This window comes from Drepanopeziza brunnea (assembly GCF_022702325.1).
Source record: "Drepanopeziza brunnea f. sp. 'multigermtubi' strain 214-2 chromosome Unknown ctg7, whole genome shotgun sequence".
Lineage (NCBI taxonomy): Eukaryota > Fungi > Ascomycota > Leotiomycetes > Helotiales > Drepanopezizaceae > Drepanopeziza > Drepanopeziza brunnea.
In genome coordinates this window covers 894104-910061 of record NW_027094070.1, presented here as the reverse complement: position 1 = coordinate 910061, position 15958 = coordinate 894104, and the positions used below count along the sequence as shown (strand labels likewise).

Here is a 15958-nt window from a genome sequence, read left to right as displayed (position 1 = left end):
AACAGGCTATGCTTTGGTGATGAAAAATAGAAATTCGCGGTCTGCATTCTTGGAAGAAGGAACTGGTTGACGGGCAGGCAGACAGACAGATTCACATGTCCCAATGAATCTCATGCCGCCGCTAGAATCTGCCGACCTACTGATCACAGCTGTTGAGCTTTGCTCGTTGATTCTATCGAACTGCTCAAGTTAAAGCGTCTTCATGCATTGGGCTTTGATTCAGCATGGTTTTGAAACGGAAGAGTTTCATTTCGTTCTTTGCATTCTCAGTTCCAAGCAGCTCATTCCAATTTTTTTTGATCTATTTTTATTCTCGTCATGCATGGCCTAGTGGTACAAAGATGAGTCCAAATATTCCCACGGTACCTACCTAGGTAAGGTAGCCAACCAACCAAGCATTGATGGCGGAAAATGCCAGCCTTACTTGCATCATTCGTTCGCTCTAGAAGGAGGGGCAATCAATCAACACAGCCTACCAACCTACCTACCTTACAGCGACCTACAACCGAGATGAAAAAGCAAGTAAACATAATGTTATTATGCGTTTGCTTACTGGCAAACTCAAGACATGAGAAATATATATACCGCTGGGATGGGGGATGTAGACGACAAGAGCTAATCTGTAGTAGTTTTCTTTTTTCTTAATGAGGAGCTGTATGGCAGTTGCTGATGGTGAGTCAATGATTTACTTTGGATAAGATTGGAGAAGGACGAAGGAGGAGGAGAAGGTAGCTCGATGGGCGTTCTAGGGGGTGATGAGGGGAGCTAGATAGATAGCTATGCAGTTACCGCAAAGACGTATCGTGGGAAAGAGTACGATAGTAAGCTAAGCTGCACAGCTGCGAGTGACGCTCTCGCCATATAACACACAGCCTTGGCAAGAAAGTTGGGGCTTTCTCAAAAGCATGTTTCGCTAAGCGAGACATGTCCACTCCGTCAGGCGAACGAGATCGATGATAGGGAACCGATAGAAAGAGGCAAAACCAACTATTTAGTTGCGCGGTCCTAGGACTTCTTAGCTAATCTTCCTTTCGGTATTGAAGGACCGCGAAAGACAATAAGGAAGCGATCTTTTCGTGGTGTCTCACGTCGTGATGTCTGAGCCCTCTCTGCCTTGGCTTCGTACATGTAAAAACGAGATCCTCTCTCGCGACGAGATCTGCAGCGGTGGAGAGGCCCAGTTATCTTACCGCCTGCGCCAGCGATCGGGTCGGCCGGGGCTGGTTTTGGGTGGTGAGTATCCTGCTGTCGATTCTGCTACAGTATGCAGAGCAGAGGTGGAGGCGGTGATATACTTTACCGTACCCTTTCGCATCTCCGTATATCATCTATCTGTCTTTCTTTTTGGCTACTCTTCTTTCACGTCCTAGAGAAGCTGCTAGCCTCATCATACCTTCTCGTAGCTAACGAGAAAGCGATTATTCCTATAGATCGTTGTTTGTTTAAGTCCCTCTTTTTTTGCCAGAGACCGTCTTGAGGATTTTCTCGACCGTTTAGAGACCGTCTCCGAGCCGTTCCAAGACCGTCTTAAAACTTTGATATACCATCTCCGAAGGCTAATATTAGTGGGCGAATAGCCTTCTTTCTCTCTTTCTTTTTATTAGTACTTAATAGCGCCCCCTTTCCCTATATATATCCTTACTTCGCTTAAACTAGGAATGGAAGGCGGCGACCTGGGGTTAACTAACGACTTGTCACTCTACCCCCTCAAATCCTCCGAGCCCTGATCTCCTCCAGTCCTCAGAACATCATGTCACCTCACTACAACCATGGAAAGCCCGATAAACGTCTGTTGAGCAGGATCTCGTGAGCCCGAGTCCGACTCTGGGTCCGGCTCCGGCTCGAGCTAGATCCCGATACCCGTCAGCAAGGGCTTCAGAGCCATGTTCGGAGACTTCGACTGGACTCTCCTTCCAGAGGACAGTCCAATGGTGATACTACTCCACCAGGGAAGGCTACCAGAGGGTTTCATGACTTACGACTATCTGGGTGAGAGGAAGGAATGCGTCGAGCTATATGTCTCGGCGCAATCTGACTTTCGAACCAGCTAAGAGTCTCCTCTTCACCGGAGAGGGAATGTGGTACTACAACAAACGCTCTCGCACGATCCGATCCATCCTTAAATATTGACTGCCGGGCCCACGCTGGGCAGAAACTCCTCGGCGTCGAGGGCTTCCTAGACCTCCCGGCTCTATAGATGGCCGTTTCAAGACGGCTTACATGTCAGAGTGGAAGTTTATGCAGAGCTTTTAGACGACCGAGGGCGCAGAGCGGATCGTTGAAACTGGACTTTACAAAGACGAGAGAACTTTTGTATTGGTCAACGAGGAGATAAAGGCCGAAATGGACGACCCGGAAGACTGGTTCGAAAACCAGAGCATGGTCAGACAGACTCACGACTGGAAAGAATAGGGAGATTGAGCCCACTCCTCCTGGAATGCCGTTATGGACTGCAAACAAGCAGAGATTTCGATCCGAGAGTGCACCACCGCCTTATCTAGTCGCTACCCCACGACCCGTCCCATCCGCGACGGCTAGTACGTATTCTACTCCTGGTCATGCACAGATTTATAGAGACTGGACTATTGCTGACCTCCTGTGTTGCTCAGACATATCCAGAACTCAGGAGGCCCAGCGGCCGGCCGCTACATATTCTGTTGAAGTCAAGGAGATCGAGGAAATTGTGGAGGAAGGAAAGGAGGAGTGCGCGTCGATGCCAGGGACATGGTTTTCGCTCTTGCTGATCAAAGAATGGGCGGTGGAGATTGTTGTTGTATTTCTGTACTGTACATTGGAGAGAGAATCGAGAGAGTACAGAACGTCGTTCTGCGTCACCGTGGCTTGGGCTTTAAAAACGAAGTGCTTTCAAGTAAAATTCAACGGTAAATACATATCCCCGTACCCGGATCCAAGCAGCTACCCAGGCAGGAATGATCTAACATCATTCTCAAGGGCGGTGACAGATACACTGGAATAATACGGGAAGACGTGAGGTCTCTTCTTCGGGTGGGTTCTGTGAGTCTAGCCATCGACTAACTCTGACCGCTGTCTTTTGAACGAAGCTATCATTTCCTCTCGTCATCCTGAGACCGTACCAGGCTACCGGTTCGCTGGAAGGTACATCGGCGGGCTTACGAACCAGCCCTAAGTAGACCTCGCGGCTTTGAATACCCATCATTCTCAGTCGTCCAAGGCCGAAAGACTGGATACAGTACTAGCAGCCGTGGCTCGTAAATATATTACATCGAGATGAGTTGTCCTTGCAAGCAAGCAAGCAAGTAAGCAGACCGCCGTATCCTCCTCCAGGGATGTATGAAGCAACCCAATTATCAGCATGGGTGTAGAGGAGGATCATCAGAAAGAGTACAGCAGAGACGAAGTACCGGGGCTGAAAAAAAACGAGTCGGCATATTTTCTGAGCCGCAGAATGGAAAGGCTGACGACGTGCTTCCAACTATTGAAAGCTGGATTTTCAACATGTAACTATTACGCTATCTACCTAGAGAGTCCTCGGGTCTTGTTTTGGGACGGGGGGAGCCATCCATGTTAGCTCTGTAACCAAACCATTTTTCTGCCCGCCGGGCAATCCTTCACGCTTCCACGTCTCTCTCCATTCACCTCAGGGTGCAGATTTCGCTGCCCGTTCACCCACCTGACACTACGTGTGAAGCTACGCAGCTGGGTCAGAAGAGTGGAATGGGTTGAGCGACTGAGGCCGATCAGCTGACCACTTTCCTAAAAAGGTGAATCTTTTCTCCCTCTCCCTCTTCTCCCTCTCCCTCTCCCTCCTCCCTCACCGCCCCTGATTCCACAACCGCATAGCATACAAACATCCAACCCCCCGAAGCCCACGCATGCCACAGCGGCTAATACAAGAACCTGCCAACACTTAGCAACAAGCGGAAACATTCTCGGTACGCAAAACAAAAACACCCAGGAGCCTGCACTAATTTTTTCTCCCTGAGGCATCCTCTCTCTCTCTGTCTCTCGCGCGCGCGCGCACCCCACCACGAAACTTTTCCTCTCCTGGGAACCATTTCACTTCGTCAACGCTCTAGCACCAACGCCCTTGACTCTCTCACCTGCGAGGAAACGGAGCGGGATGTCGGGAGATATCACGTACCTGATCACTGGCGCAAACAGAGGTATAGGCGCCCAAACCCCCATTTCGACGCATCGTTTGTTTGTTTACATTCGCTTGTCATTATGGGCCCCTTTCTGTTTCCCACCTCATTTCCAAAAACTCCCCCCTTCCCTCCCCCCGAACCCCCACCAGAACCCCAATTCCAGAACGCAGACTTACCACCTCCCCCCCGAAACCTCTAGGAATCGGCCTCGCACTAACGCGAATCCTCCTCCTCCGACCCAACACCCTTGTCATCGGCACCGTCCGCAAGCCCAACACCTCCGCCTCCGCCCTGCGCGCGCTCCCCACCGCGGCGAGCAGCCGCCTCGTCATCCAGGCGCTCGACTTCACCTCCACGGCGCCGGGCTCCCTCGCGCAGTTCCTCGTGGAGCTGACCGTCGTGGGCGTCACGAGCGTCGACGTCGTCATCGCCAACGCGGGCGTCGCCCTGGACTTCGCCTCCGCCTTGAGCACCCGCGCCGCGGAGCTGCGCGTGCATTTTGACGTGAACACGCTCGGCCCTATCCTGCTGTTCCAGACGCTGTATGGTATGCTGACGGGCGCGAACACCGATGCGGATACTGATGCGGATACCGATGCGGATACCGATGCGGATACCGATGCGGATACCGATTCGAACACCGATCATGGCCGAGGGGCAACGGCAGCAACGGCAACGGCAGCAGCAGGACCCCACGAAAAGAAGTTCGTGCTGATCAGCAGCTCGCTGGGCAGCATCGGATCGATGGAGGAGCAGGAGGACAGGGGCGCGGCCCCGAGTCTAGCGTACGGGATCAGCAAGGCGGCGGCGAACTACTTTATCCGCAAGGTCCATTTTGAGGAGGACGCTGTTGTGACGCTGGCGGTTCACCCGGGCTGGGTCAAGACGGGGAGTGGGCAGGTGTTTGCCGATAGTGTGGGCGTGCTGGAGCCGCCGATGGGGGTGGAGGAGAGTGCTAGGGGGGTGATGGAGCAGGTATGTTTTGTTTTGTTTTGTTCTTTCTCTCTTGTTACATGCGGTAGAAGGAGAAGAAGGAGGGGGGGGATGGGATGGGATGGGATGGGATGGAGAGGAGAGGAGAGGAGAGGAGAGGAGAGGAGAAGAGAGGAGTTTGTGCTGACTTGGGTGCTAGATTGACAAGGCTACGAAGAAGACGACTTCGGGATCGTTCGTATCGTATAATGGGGCTGTCATTCCGTGGTAGAGAGAGAGAGAGAGAGTGAGGGATCACATACATTGCATAATCGAGCGGGTAGCTAGCAGAAAATAAAAGTGGTGTTTTTTTTCTTCTTCTTCCTTCGGGCGCGTTTCTCGCTATATTACATTTTACGTTACTTTTACCAGCCTGCTTAGTATTCACAAGACGAACAAATCGCGACAAGGTTGAGCCAGCTCTTCTCGATCCAGCGTCACCGACAGCAGGAACCGTGAGGCCGAGGTCTCGGACGTGGTTCTCCGGCGGATCGGATCAGCCGGCTTGTTCTCGTCCAAGGACGACCAGCGAGATGCCCTTATCCTCGTGCAAAAGCGCCCGGGGCCCGACGTAGGCCCTGCCCTGAGCCAGCCACCACACGCCTGCGAAGATCGTCAGCGAGCCTGCGATCACGCACGCGTAGTTCATGTTGACCGCGGTAACGGGGAGCGAGAACGGGAAGCAGTATATCACCACGAACACGGCGATGTACGAGCACGCGATGGTGTTGACGGCGTAGCCGAGGTAGTGGCCCATCTGGTAAGGCCCTGGGGAGATGTTACTGATACATGGACCCGGCGGAGCGGACTCGCGAGAGAAGCGGCGGGTGAGGATGAATGGGAGGATGGCCGCGAGGTATGACAGCGTAGTCAACACTACGAAGGATCCGACGAAGGCGTTGAAAGCCGTGGAGGAACCGACGTAGATGAGTCCGAGAATGGTGCAGAAGACGGCGCAGAAGACGGTAGCGTTGAAAGGGTTCTTGAACCGCGGGGAGATCTTGCTGAAAGTGCCTGAGCAGGGAACTGCCTCATCGCGCGCGATGGTCCAGAGACAGCGGCCGGCTGTGATGAAGGTTCCAATGCAGCAGCAGATGATAGGGATGAGGATGAGGAAGAGGAGTCCCATCGTACCGGCTTTGGTGGTTGTAGCTTGGCGGTAAATGATTGCGAGGGGGAAGGAGGTCGCTGCGAGGACGTCGTCGAGGTTTGAAATGGCGTAGAAGATGGTAATGGCGTAGCAGAAGGTGGTGACGAAGCCAGTTACCATTTGTGCTGCTATTGCGAACGGGACATTGCGTTTTGGGTTTGGGATCTCTTCTGCGAGGTGGGAGACACAGTCAGGTGTTCCCACAGCGTAGGCGCCATTGAGCATTCCAAGACAGAAGACGAAACCATTGCTAGAGTATCCGGTCTGGTTGGACCAGTCGGCCCAGACGAAGGATGAGGATGCATGTCTACGATGAGAGTCAGAGATTGGCCAACCGACAAGACTGCTCATCTAGACAAAGGAGTCCGAAATACCACTCACCCGGTTCCAGCACTGGCCGGCAAGACAGCACAGACTATGATCGTAATGATCACGCCCGCAAGAATGAAGAACAGGCCGATCTGGTTGATCATTGGAAGCGCTTTGTTGGCGAAGAGCACAACGGAGCAGCAGGACCTATCCAGCATGTCAGCGTACTACTTGTCGATTGGGAGCGAGGATAAGTCTGCCAGGGTGAAATATCCTCGCTTGCCGAAGTGAATAGCAAGACGGACTGACCAGGTGATAATCAGATAGGCAATGAATACGTGCCATCTCTCCATCACATATCTCAAGTGGCAAGTCAGCAAATATTCGCTTTTGGTGTCTCGAGAGAAGCCTCGGGAGCAGGATCCACAGTCAAACAGCAAGAATTGGCTATGCTCCGACCAACTTACTCGGGATGATAGAGACCGTACATCGCAATCACGATCTGGCCGCTGATACTCGCCATGGTGGCTTAGATAGATTAGCCCTATCCCAACATCATGGGATCTGATAAGCTAACCAGTACCGCACATCCAAGCAAATGTATTCCACCACCCAGCGAACCATCCACAGATACGGCCATACTTGGGACCCGGAGTGATAGAAGCCCAGTGATAAACACCAGCACTACTCGGCATGGAACTCGCCAATTCCTATCCGCTCAAGTGTTAGTACCGAAGGTCTGCCCGTTACTCCAGAAAGTAAATACTTGCAGCAAGCGACGCCGCAATCAACCAGTAGAAGATCGACACAGCGATGAACTCGTACAGGACGCCAGGCGGTCCGCCATTGTAGATGGCAACGACGATCGAGCCACCGAGAGCAGCCCACGTATTTCCTGTGACGATGCCGACGGCACATATCGAGAAGAGGGAGAAGTTACGCTCGAGCTCTTGGATGTGGCCAGACTCGTTGATATTCAAGACGTGAGGCGCGTCGTCGTTGGGTGGCATGATGCGTTTCTCGGAGTCGAAGGAAGGCATTGTCTTTCTCTCAGAGAAGGTCCTCATGCTTTGAAGAGCGATTTGGGTCGAGGCGGCGATTCGGAGGGCAGTTACCGAAGAGAAGAGATCGTTCTGTCGATCTGGAGCAAGGCGTATATACGAGGAATTGGGCTGGCCTCGCGTACGATATCTATATACTCAGCCGAGAAAAAGAAAACAATAGCGCGCCGAGCAACGTCCTTGCGAAGGGGAACCAAAACAGAAGGACAAAACGGGACAACGCTCGGCCGTGACTCCAGTATATATATCAAGATATCCATGCTAGCCACGCATGCCGATGCACTCTACGTACATGGCGGGATCTGGGATCTGGGAAGCCGGGAACGAAGCTAGGGTCGTGAACGATTGTCGCTGCGATTGCCAAAGATACAGTCGCATGCCAAGGAGAGAGAGTATACCTACCGGGATCGATAGGAGCAGAGCCGAGATACTTACGATACTTCAACAAAGCAAGATGCTGCAGCTGTCCGATGAAAGATTCTGGTCCAGAGGTGCAGCTGCTGCCATGTGTTACCCCTGCCGTTACAGTACGTACAGTACGTACATCGGAGCCATCCGTCTCAAGATCAAGACTGTGGGTAGAATCCCGAAAGCTTACTGGAGGAGGATGAGAAAGTTCAGACGAACAATCTGACTGATCAATCTGATATCAATTCAGCTAAGCGACGAACGATAAAAAAGAAAACATTCGGGAAATGTCAAGGACGAGGGATATCGCGCTCGGTGCTGATAAGGCGCCGCGGCGTTTCATTCTTGTCCAACTCCTTACATAATAGGTCGTTATACAACATGACATTGAATCCTTACATAATAGGTCGTTATACAAAATGAGAGCGAATGAGCGAATCTACTTCTTCCGCCGAGACAGGAGAGCTTCCGTCACCTTTCTACGTTACAACTTTGCAAAGTGACCACCGCGTTTCCTCGTATGACTGTTAGCTGGGTCGCGCAACACCGCACTGCCTTGGCCGCTCGTTCTTGCATCGACTCTGGACAATAGCTGCCCTGGGAAAAGCTTCGAGGTATTTGGACGGGGTCTTCTTTCCTGCTGCCGGTAGCCAGAATGAAAAGCATCCTCCACGCTGCTGTCAGGACACGATCAAGTTCCACAGCAGCCAGGCCTCTCAGATTCGCAGATCGTACATGACCACACAATGGTTGCGTCTCGCGCACAACCGGATAATATATCGGAGATTGTCCATGTCTGCTTCCTTGAAACACATCGTACGTCTCCGTCTTGCATCTCGGAGTACGGAAAAGCTCACGTGGCTCACTTCCGATACGTCGGGAGTCAAGGAGCCAGGGAACATTGGTTTGTGTACAGGCGCAGTTCCCGTGGTGCAGATGGTGCACTCAGAACACTCTGCGCATCAGCGAGCGCCGTTTTGGATCGAGCCCATGCTGTGCCTCGCGCTCGACCAGTCTCTCATAATCTCTCCCCATCTCCTGTGCCTTCACCTCGGCGAATCCCATGCGTGCGTACCATCCGCTCCATGGCAGGTCTTTGAATGTCGTCAAGGTGATGGATCTGTAGCCTTCGAGTCGAATCTGCTGCACCATAGTGGACATTAACGCGCTGCCGATGCCACGCCCCTGGTAGGATTTTGCCACGGAGAGCTCGATTATGTGGAAATGGCCATTCAGATAGTTGCCCCCCAGGAATCCAATGGGATGGTCGAATCTGTCTGCTGCGACCCAGAGATAGCCTGCGTTTGCCAGACTGGCGAGGACGTACGGGTCGAGGGTGGCACCATCAGCGTACGCCTCGAAATCGGTATTGCGAAAAAGCTGAGCTGCAGAGCGTTCGACGTCTGCGAGAAGAGGAACGTCGGAGGTTCGAGGTCTGCGAACGATGAATTCTCGATCCATCTCCAGGCTCTCCGACCGCTGGACGGCTTCAGCGGCCATGGCCAAGATGGTGAGCGAATCGAGCATGGTGGAGTGTGCAAGTGAGGTGGAATCGGGGAATTCGAATTCCTGCGTAGAAATGGTGGACAGGTAGGGATAGGGAGGAGATGGTAGGATACGCAAGTGATACAAGACGTTTCTCTCGATTGCTTTCTGTGGTCTGCGGTGGAGGGTTGTACTCCGTATGTGCGTATCAGCGGAAGAAGAAGAAGAAAAAGAAAAGAAGCCTGGACCGCACGTGGCGGGGATGGATGTTGGTTTATATTGACTCTAACCTGGAATGGCGATATTTTTATTTTTATTTGTATTTGTATTTGTATTTTCACTTTCACTTTTACTTTTAATTTTGCTTTTGCTTTTGCTCTTGCTTTTGCTTTAGCTCTTGCTTTTGCTTTAGCTCTTGCTTTTTCTTTTGCTTTTTTATATATAGTAGTATATATAATTTTTTCTTTCTTTTTTTTTTCTTTTTTTTTTCTTTTTGGTTTAGAGTAGATTGGAACCAAGGGCACTGACACCAACACGGACGAAATGCTGACGCCTAAAAGTTCGGATAAATACCCAACGCGACAACCCTGCATGACCCTGCGGTAATTTGGTACAGTAAGAACAGTAAGTACAGTAAGATCAGTAAGTACAAGAAGATCAGTAAGTACAATAAGTACAATAAGTACCGTAAGATCAGTCAGTACAGTAAGTACCGTAAGTACCGTAAGTACAGTAAGTAAAGGCCGTTTCTACCTAACTCCGTCCTCCATCCCTCTACCCACCCCTGCCAAAACACCGGACGAAGGAGTGACGTACAGCTTCCCTACCGTGAAATACTCGTAAGTAAGGTTATCAGAAATGTTGTATCTGCTTCCTATTACTCACACCGCATTACAACAACAACAACAACAACACCCACGACGAAATCCCACTCCCTCGCTATCCTCCTTCTGCTATCCACGATGGTCAGGAAACCCAGCAAATCCGCAGACCCCTCCTCTGCACACTCAAATCCAGGCCCTCCATCCAGCTTCTCGGAAGGCGCCCTCCCCAAACTCATAGTCTTCGATCTTGACTACACTCTCTGGCCATTCTGGGTAGATACCCACGTTACCCCCCCGCTGAAAGCAGCGCCGACCCATGAGTCTGTGAGAGACCGTCACGGCGACTCCTTCGCCTTCTACTCCGACGTCCCCTCCATCCTCTCCTCCCTCCGATCGGCCGGCATCACAGTCGCCGCCGCATCCCGTACGTCCGCCCCGGATCTAGGACGAGAGATGCTGCGGCTTCTACATGTGGCGGACGCGGAGGGCAAGAAGACGAAGGCGATTGAGTTCTTTGACCACCTGGAGATCTACCCCGGAAACAAGATTACGCATTTCAACAAGCTGCAGGAGGCGACGGGGCTGCCATACGAGGATATGCTGTTTTTTGATGATGAGGCGCGGAATAGGAATGTGGAGAGCCTGGGGGTAACGATGTATCTGGTGAGGGATGGAGTGTCGAATCGGGAGATGGAGAAGGGAGTGAGGGAGTGGAGAAAGAGGCATGGACACGATGTGACGACGGCCGATGCCAGTAGATGAAGGGCCGGGATGTGTATTGGAATTTTGGCATGGCGTTGAGGTTAGATGATATCCCATAAGTAGAGAAGACGAAAATGTGTTTAGATGCCGACGAGTAGACGCCCATTTAATCCACGACAACCTACCCGCATAGCTGCTGTCTTGCCAATACTTTTTAGAGGGGTTTACAAGGTCTTGAAACATCCGTCGGACATGGGGCTGGAAATCCACCATGACCTTAATTACTGTATGCAAACCAAAAATGAGGGTTTCACAATTCACCAGCCTCAAGCTCGTCCCTGACGCTAAAGTAGAGTAAAGAGCCACCGATGATCTCATGGAGGAGCATGGATGCAGGTGTTTTTTTTTTTTTTCCCAACGCGACACTCGTCCCAATACACACACTTCAACGCGTCGTTCCGCCAATTCATGAACCACCGCGTTTATTGTGTGACAAGATGCCCCCGTTCCTCCCCCGCAAACGTCTGCGATCAGAATCACTAGAAGCCGGACCCTCAAATCCCGCGCCGGCGAGGGGCAAGGCCAAGTCCAAAACCACCACTCCCCGAAAACCCACCCTCTTCGACGACCTAGACGCGGGAACTGGTTCAAAGAGAAGTGCCACGCACAAGAAAGCAATCCTCGAGAAACTGGCAGCCGGTGACGAAGACGACGAAAGCTCTCTTTCCTCGCTCTCGGAGCCAGAATTCGAAGATGTGCCTGTTGCGAAACGGCAGAGGCCCAACGAGGAGGAGGGCGACGACGACGACGACGACGAAGATGACGAGGAGGATATGGAATTCGAGGATGTGGAAACAAATCCCATACCCAGATCCGCCGGCCCCGAACCCTCGGGCGATCTCGAATTGGTGCTGCACAAGGACGACCGGGTTTCGATCACGAATCCGCTGGGCTCCAAGAAGGGACCGAGTAAGATCGAGAGGGGGATTCGAGTTGCGACGCACCAGATGCATGTGCAAGCGCTGATGTTCCACAATGCCCTACGCAATGCGTGGTGTTGCGACAAGGAGCTGCAGGAGATTCTGGTGAAGCAGCTGTCGCCTCGTGAAGCGCAGGCTGTGGAGAAGTGGAGGCGTGATAGTGGGCTTGCCTCGAGGGAGGATGTGCAGTCGACAGGAGGGAAGGGGAAGGGGAAAGCTAAGGCTGCGAAGGGCAAGAAGGCTGATCCGAGAAGTCAGAGGGATTGGGGTGAACCTGCTGGGAGACTGGCTGAAGGGACGGTCAACATGAGTGCGGGCGATCCACTCTTCACGCTGATGAAACATTTGATGAAGTATTGGAGAACTCGATTCAGTATCCAGGCACCTGGTTTGAGAAAGCTGGGATACATGTCGCTTCAGAGATTAGACGAGGAGACCAAGAGCTTCAAGGAAGATGAGCACGATCCGGAGCGACACGGCGAACGGATACGAAACCTCAAGGAATTCCGGAAGTGTGCAGAAGCGATGGAGGGTAGTCGCGATGTTAGCTCTCAGCTATTTACTGGTTTATTGAGAGGTCTGGGAATCGAAGCTCGCCTAGTGGCAAGTCTGCAGCCACTGGGATTTGGATGGAGTCAGGTGGAGGAGGCGATGGAGAAGAATCCTCGAGTTTTGAAGGTCAAGAAAACCAAGAAACCCGTCGATATTGCCGATCACGATCCCGAAGATGACACTAGCTCCAGCGGAGAAGATGAATCTTGCAGACCTGCAAACAAAGGAAAGGGTCCAGCCAAGCCGACGAAGCTACAAAAGCCTACCCCAAGGCCTGGCAAGCCATCCCGAGATAGTGGCGTCAAAGAGGCGCCAATAGATCTTTCGGACTCTGAAGATCTGGACGTGGACAGTGATGGAGTGGAAGATGTCACGCCAAGACGCAGGCCGGCGAAACGACCAGATCTGGCATATGATACGGACTTGCCGCATCCTCATTATTGGACGGAAGTTTTATCACCAGTGACCAACACGTACACACCTGTTGATCCGGTCGTCCTCCACGTATGCGCTTACAACCAACAACTCGTCGAGAAATTCGAGACCCGCGGTGCGAAATCAGAGAAAGCGAAGCAGGTCACAGCTTACATCATCGGGCATTCTCCGGACGGAACGGCAAAGGATGTCACTACTCGGTATCTCAAGCGTCATGTCTGGCCGGGCAGAACGAAAGGATTCCGGTTGCCTGTCGAAAAGGTCCCCGTATACAACCGACATGGCAAAGTCAAACGTTACGAGCAGAAGGATTGGTTCAAGCAAGTCATGAGTGGCTACGTCCGAGGATCAAAGAAGTGTCCACGAACCGAAGTCGACGATGATGAAGAAGCGGCTGATCTCAAACCTGTGAAGGCGGAAAGGAAAGAGGTCGAAGAAGGTAAAGAGACGTTACAGTACTACAAATCTTCGCCAGATTTCGTCCTTGAACGACATTTAAAGAGGGAAGAAGCCCTGCTCCCTGAAGCACAGCACGTCAAGATGTTTACTGTGAAGGGCAAAGGGGAAGCGAGCACGGAAGAAAAAGTCTTTCGGCGGAAAGATGTGGTCAATTGTAAGACGATAGAGACCTGGCATAAGGAGGGTCGGGCCCCGAAAGAGGGGGAACAGCCTTTGAAGCGGGTCCCGTATCGAGCTGCGACTACGAATCGGAGACGTGAGCTCGCTGAAGCAGAACATGCAAGTGGAGAGAAGGTATTGCAGGGCCTGTATTCTCGGGAGCAAACGGACTGGATCATTCCGCCCCCTATCGAGAATGGAGTCATCCCCAAAAACGCTTTCGGTAATATTGATTTATATGTTGATAGCATGCTTCCAGCAGGAGCAGTACACATCCCACTGCGGGCTACTGTCAAGATCTGTAAGAGGCTTGAAATTGACTATGCGGAAGCTGTCGTTGGTTTTGAATTTGGCCACAGAATGGCAGTGCCGATCATCTCGGGTGTCGTAGTCGCTGAGGAGCACCACGATACGATCATGGAAGAGTGGCACAAAGAAGAGGCTGAGCGTGTAAGGAAAGAGGACGAGAAGTCACGGAAGATGGTCTTGCATACATGGAGGAAGATGTTGATGGGACTGCGGATTGTGGAGAGAGTCCGAGGGGAGTTTGGAGATGCTGATGAGGAAGCCGATGTTTTGAATCCGTGGACGAGAGAGAAGAAGCAGACTGCCGATGATCGCGAAGCGGAAGCCCAGGAGCAGATTATGGATCGGGATGATGAGGATATGGCCGGTGGGTTTTTGCCGGAGGGTTTTGATGCTGAGGAGACAGAGCCGCCGCAAAGAGAAAGCTTCTTTCCTGTTACTCGTGAGGACGAGGATGAGGAATCAGGTGGTGGATTTGTTGTCGAGAACTATGAGCAAAGACCAAAGGCTGGCCAGGCATATGCCACGCCGCAGTCACTCGAGATCAGTTCGAAAGGAGGCGCCGCCTCAGGAGACGATGCTGGTACGGGAGATGAGAAGGCGACTACTCCAGCACCGAAGAAGCGGGGACGGCCAGCAGCTGGATCCAGCAGCAGCAAAACGGCAACAAAGCCGATCGCCAAGCGCCCCCTTGCGTTGCAAAAGCCTGCCGGCAAGGGGAAGCAGAAGCAGAAGCAGCAGATGCACGACTTGGAGAATTACGAGACCGACGATCTCTCCTCGCCGCCCCCTCTGGACGAGGGGGAATCGGAAGAAGAAGAAGAGCCGCCCCAGAAGAAACGCAGGCATGCAATCTCGCGGGCCAAGGCTACCGATGCTGCCCCTCGCAGGACCCCGAGGAGGCAGGCTGCGCGGAAGAGCGAGACGGCATTAAAATCGCACTATTTTGAACATGACGATGAAGATGAAGATGAGTGAAGTGGCATCATGGCTGCTGTGTGTATGTATCAATCCGACTTTGCTTTGCTGATATTGAGCCTTGGGCCTTGGGCGCAATACCAAGCGTTGGCGTTGGCGTTGGCCCTAGCTGATTTAGTTTTTCGCAAATATGCATATATATTCTGTTCTGTCTCTGTTTGAACACTTTCCAGAGCCTTTTTCTGAGCACAGCTAAAGAGAGTAACAAATCAATCATCAGTCAAGCAATCAATCAATCAATCAATCTGCTACTCACCTACATCTCGTCTTATCATAGTATCGTTTCTTTGAATTCTTGTTTTCTTTCTTTGATTCTTTTTTTTTGGGGAGGGCGGATGGGGGAAAGGGGGGGTCTTTGTTAGTATCACATAATTATAATATCTATCATATTATTATCCTTCTTTTTCTTAGATGTTGAATTTTGATTTATTTTTTCTCTCTCTCTCTCTCTCTCTCCCCCCCTCCTCACTCTCACCTGCTCTCTCTCACACCTTCTCTCCCTCCCTCTTTAAAAAAAAAACAGATCGATCGCATGATTTATTTTTTTAAAAAAAGAGAAGATATCATGGAATAGACCGAGAGAGAGAGTGAGAAGAGAAAGAGAGAGAAAGAGATAAATCACGCGTGCACACCCATACACATACCCATACCCATACCCATCCCTCCACCTCTCCATCTCCACCTCTCCATCGCCCTATCTAGCTTTCCAACCCTACTCCCTCCATAGCCTGCTTCCCCCGTTGCGTTGCGTTGCGTCGCGTTGCGTTCGTTGCCCAAGTACATCCAATCAAACCCATCCCATCCAATCCAATCCAACCAACCTGCCTGCCTGCCTGTTCCGTGCTACCCGCGCTGCTGTTCCGTGCTTGACAAGCTGGATATGCTATGCTATGCTACGCTGCCGTGCCTGTTTATCATCACCTCGTTCTTCTTCTCGTTCTTCTTCTCGTTCTTCTTCTCGTTCTTCTTCTCGTTCTTCTTCTTCATCTTCTTCTTCTCCTTTTTCTTGCTCGCCTCACAGCCACTCACCCAGCCACTCACCCAGTCATCA

At 51.8% G+C, this 15958-nt stretch overlaps 5 protein-coding genes across 5 annotated transcripts; 3 read left to right on the top strand and 2 right to left on the bottom strand.

The window, feature by feature from the left end:
- Positions 1 to 1750: 1750 nt before the first annotated feature.
- Positions 1751 to 5331, top strand: L3040_004737 (uncharacterized protein; the record flags this gene model as incomplete). Its single annotated transcript, XM_066156318.1, has 9 exons — positions 1751 to 1806; positions 1868 to 1989; positions 2048 to 2081; positions 2338 to 2537; positions 2610 to 2786; positions 3894 to 3914; positions 3966 to 4145; positions 4327 to 5102; positions 5260 to 5331. 9 exons carry the CDS (start codon positions 1751 to 1753, stop codon positions 5329 to 5331), a joined length of 1638 nt encoding a protein of 545 aa, XP_066011734.1.
- Positions 5332 to 5595: 264 nt separating this feature from the next.
- Positions 5596 to 7598, bottom strand: L3040_004736 (uncharacterized protein; the record flags this gene model as incomplete). The annotated part of the gene is made up of 5 exons (XM_066156317.1): positions 5596 to 6556; positions 6631 to 6765; positions 7026 to 7086; positions 7136 to 7268; positions 7329 to 7598. 5 exons carry the CDS (start codon positions 7596 to 7598, stop codon positions 5596 to 5598), a joined length of 1560 nt encoding a protein of 519 aa, XP_066011733.1.
- Positions 7599 to 8972: 1374 nt separating this feature from the next.
- Positions 8973 to 9554, bottom strand: L3040_004735 (uncharacterized protein; the record flags this gene model as incomplete). Its single annotated transcript, XM_007291129.1, has 1 exon — positions 8973 to 9554. One exon carries the CDS (start codon positions 9552 to 9554, stop codon positions 8973 to 8975), a length of 582 nt encoding a protein of 193 aa, XP_007291191.1.
- Positions 9555 to 10474: 920 nt separating this feature from the next.
- On the top strand, positions 10475 to 11098 carry L3040_004734 (uncharacterized protein; the record flags this gene model as incomplete). Its single annotated transcript, XM_007291130.1, has 1 exon — positions 10475 to 11098. The coding sequence occupies one exon, from the start codon at positions 10475 to 10477 to the stop codon at positions 11096 to 11098; it is 624 nt and encodes a 207-aa protein (XP_007291192.1).
- A 437-nt stretch (positions 11099 to 11535) lies between these two features.
- L3040_004733 (uncharacterized protein) lies at positions 11536 to 14907 on the top strand (the record flags this gene model as incomplete). The annotated part of the gene is made up of 1 exon (XM_007291131.1): positions 11536 to 14907. The coding sequence occupies one exon, from the start codon at positions 11536 to 11538 to the stop codon at positions 14905 to 14907; it is 3372 nt and encodes a 1123-aa protein (XP_007291193.1).
- Positions 14908 to 15958: the final 1051 nt, after the last annotated feature.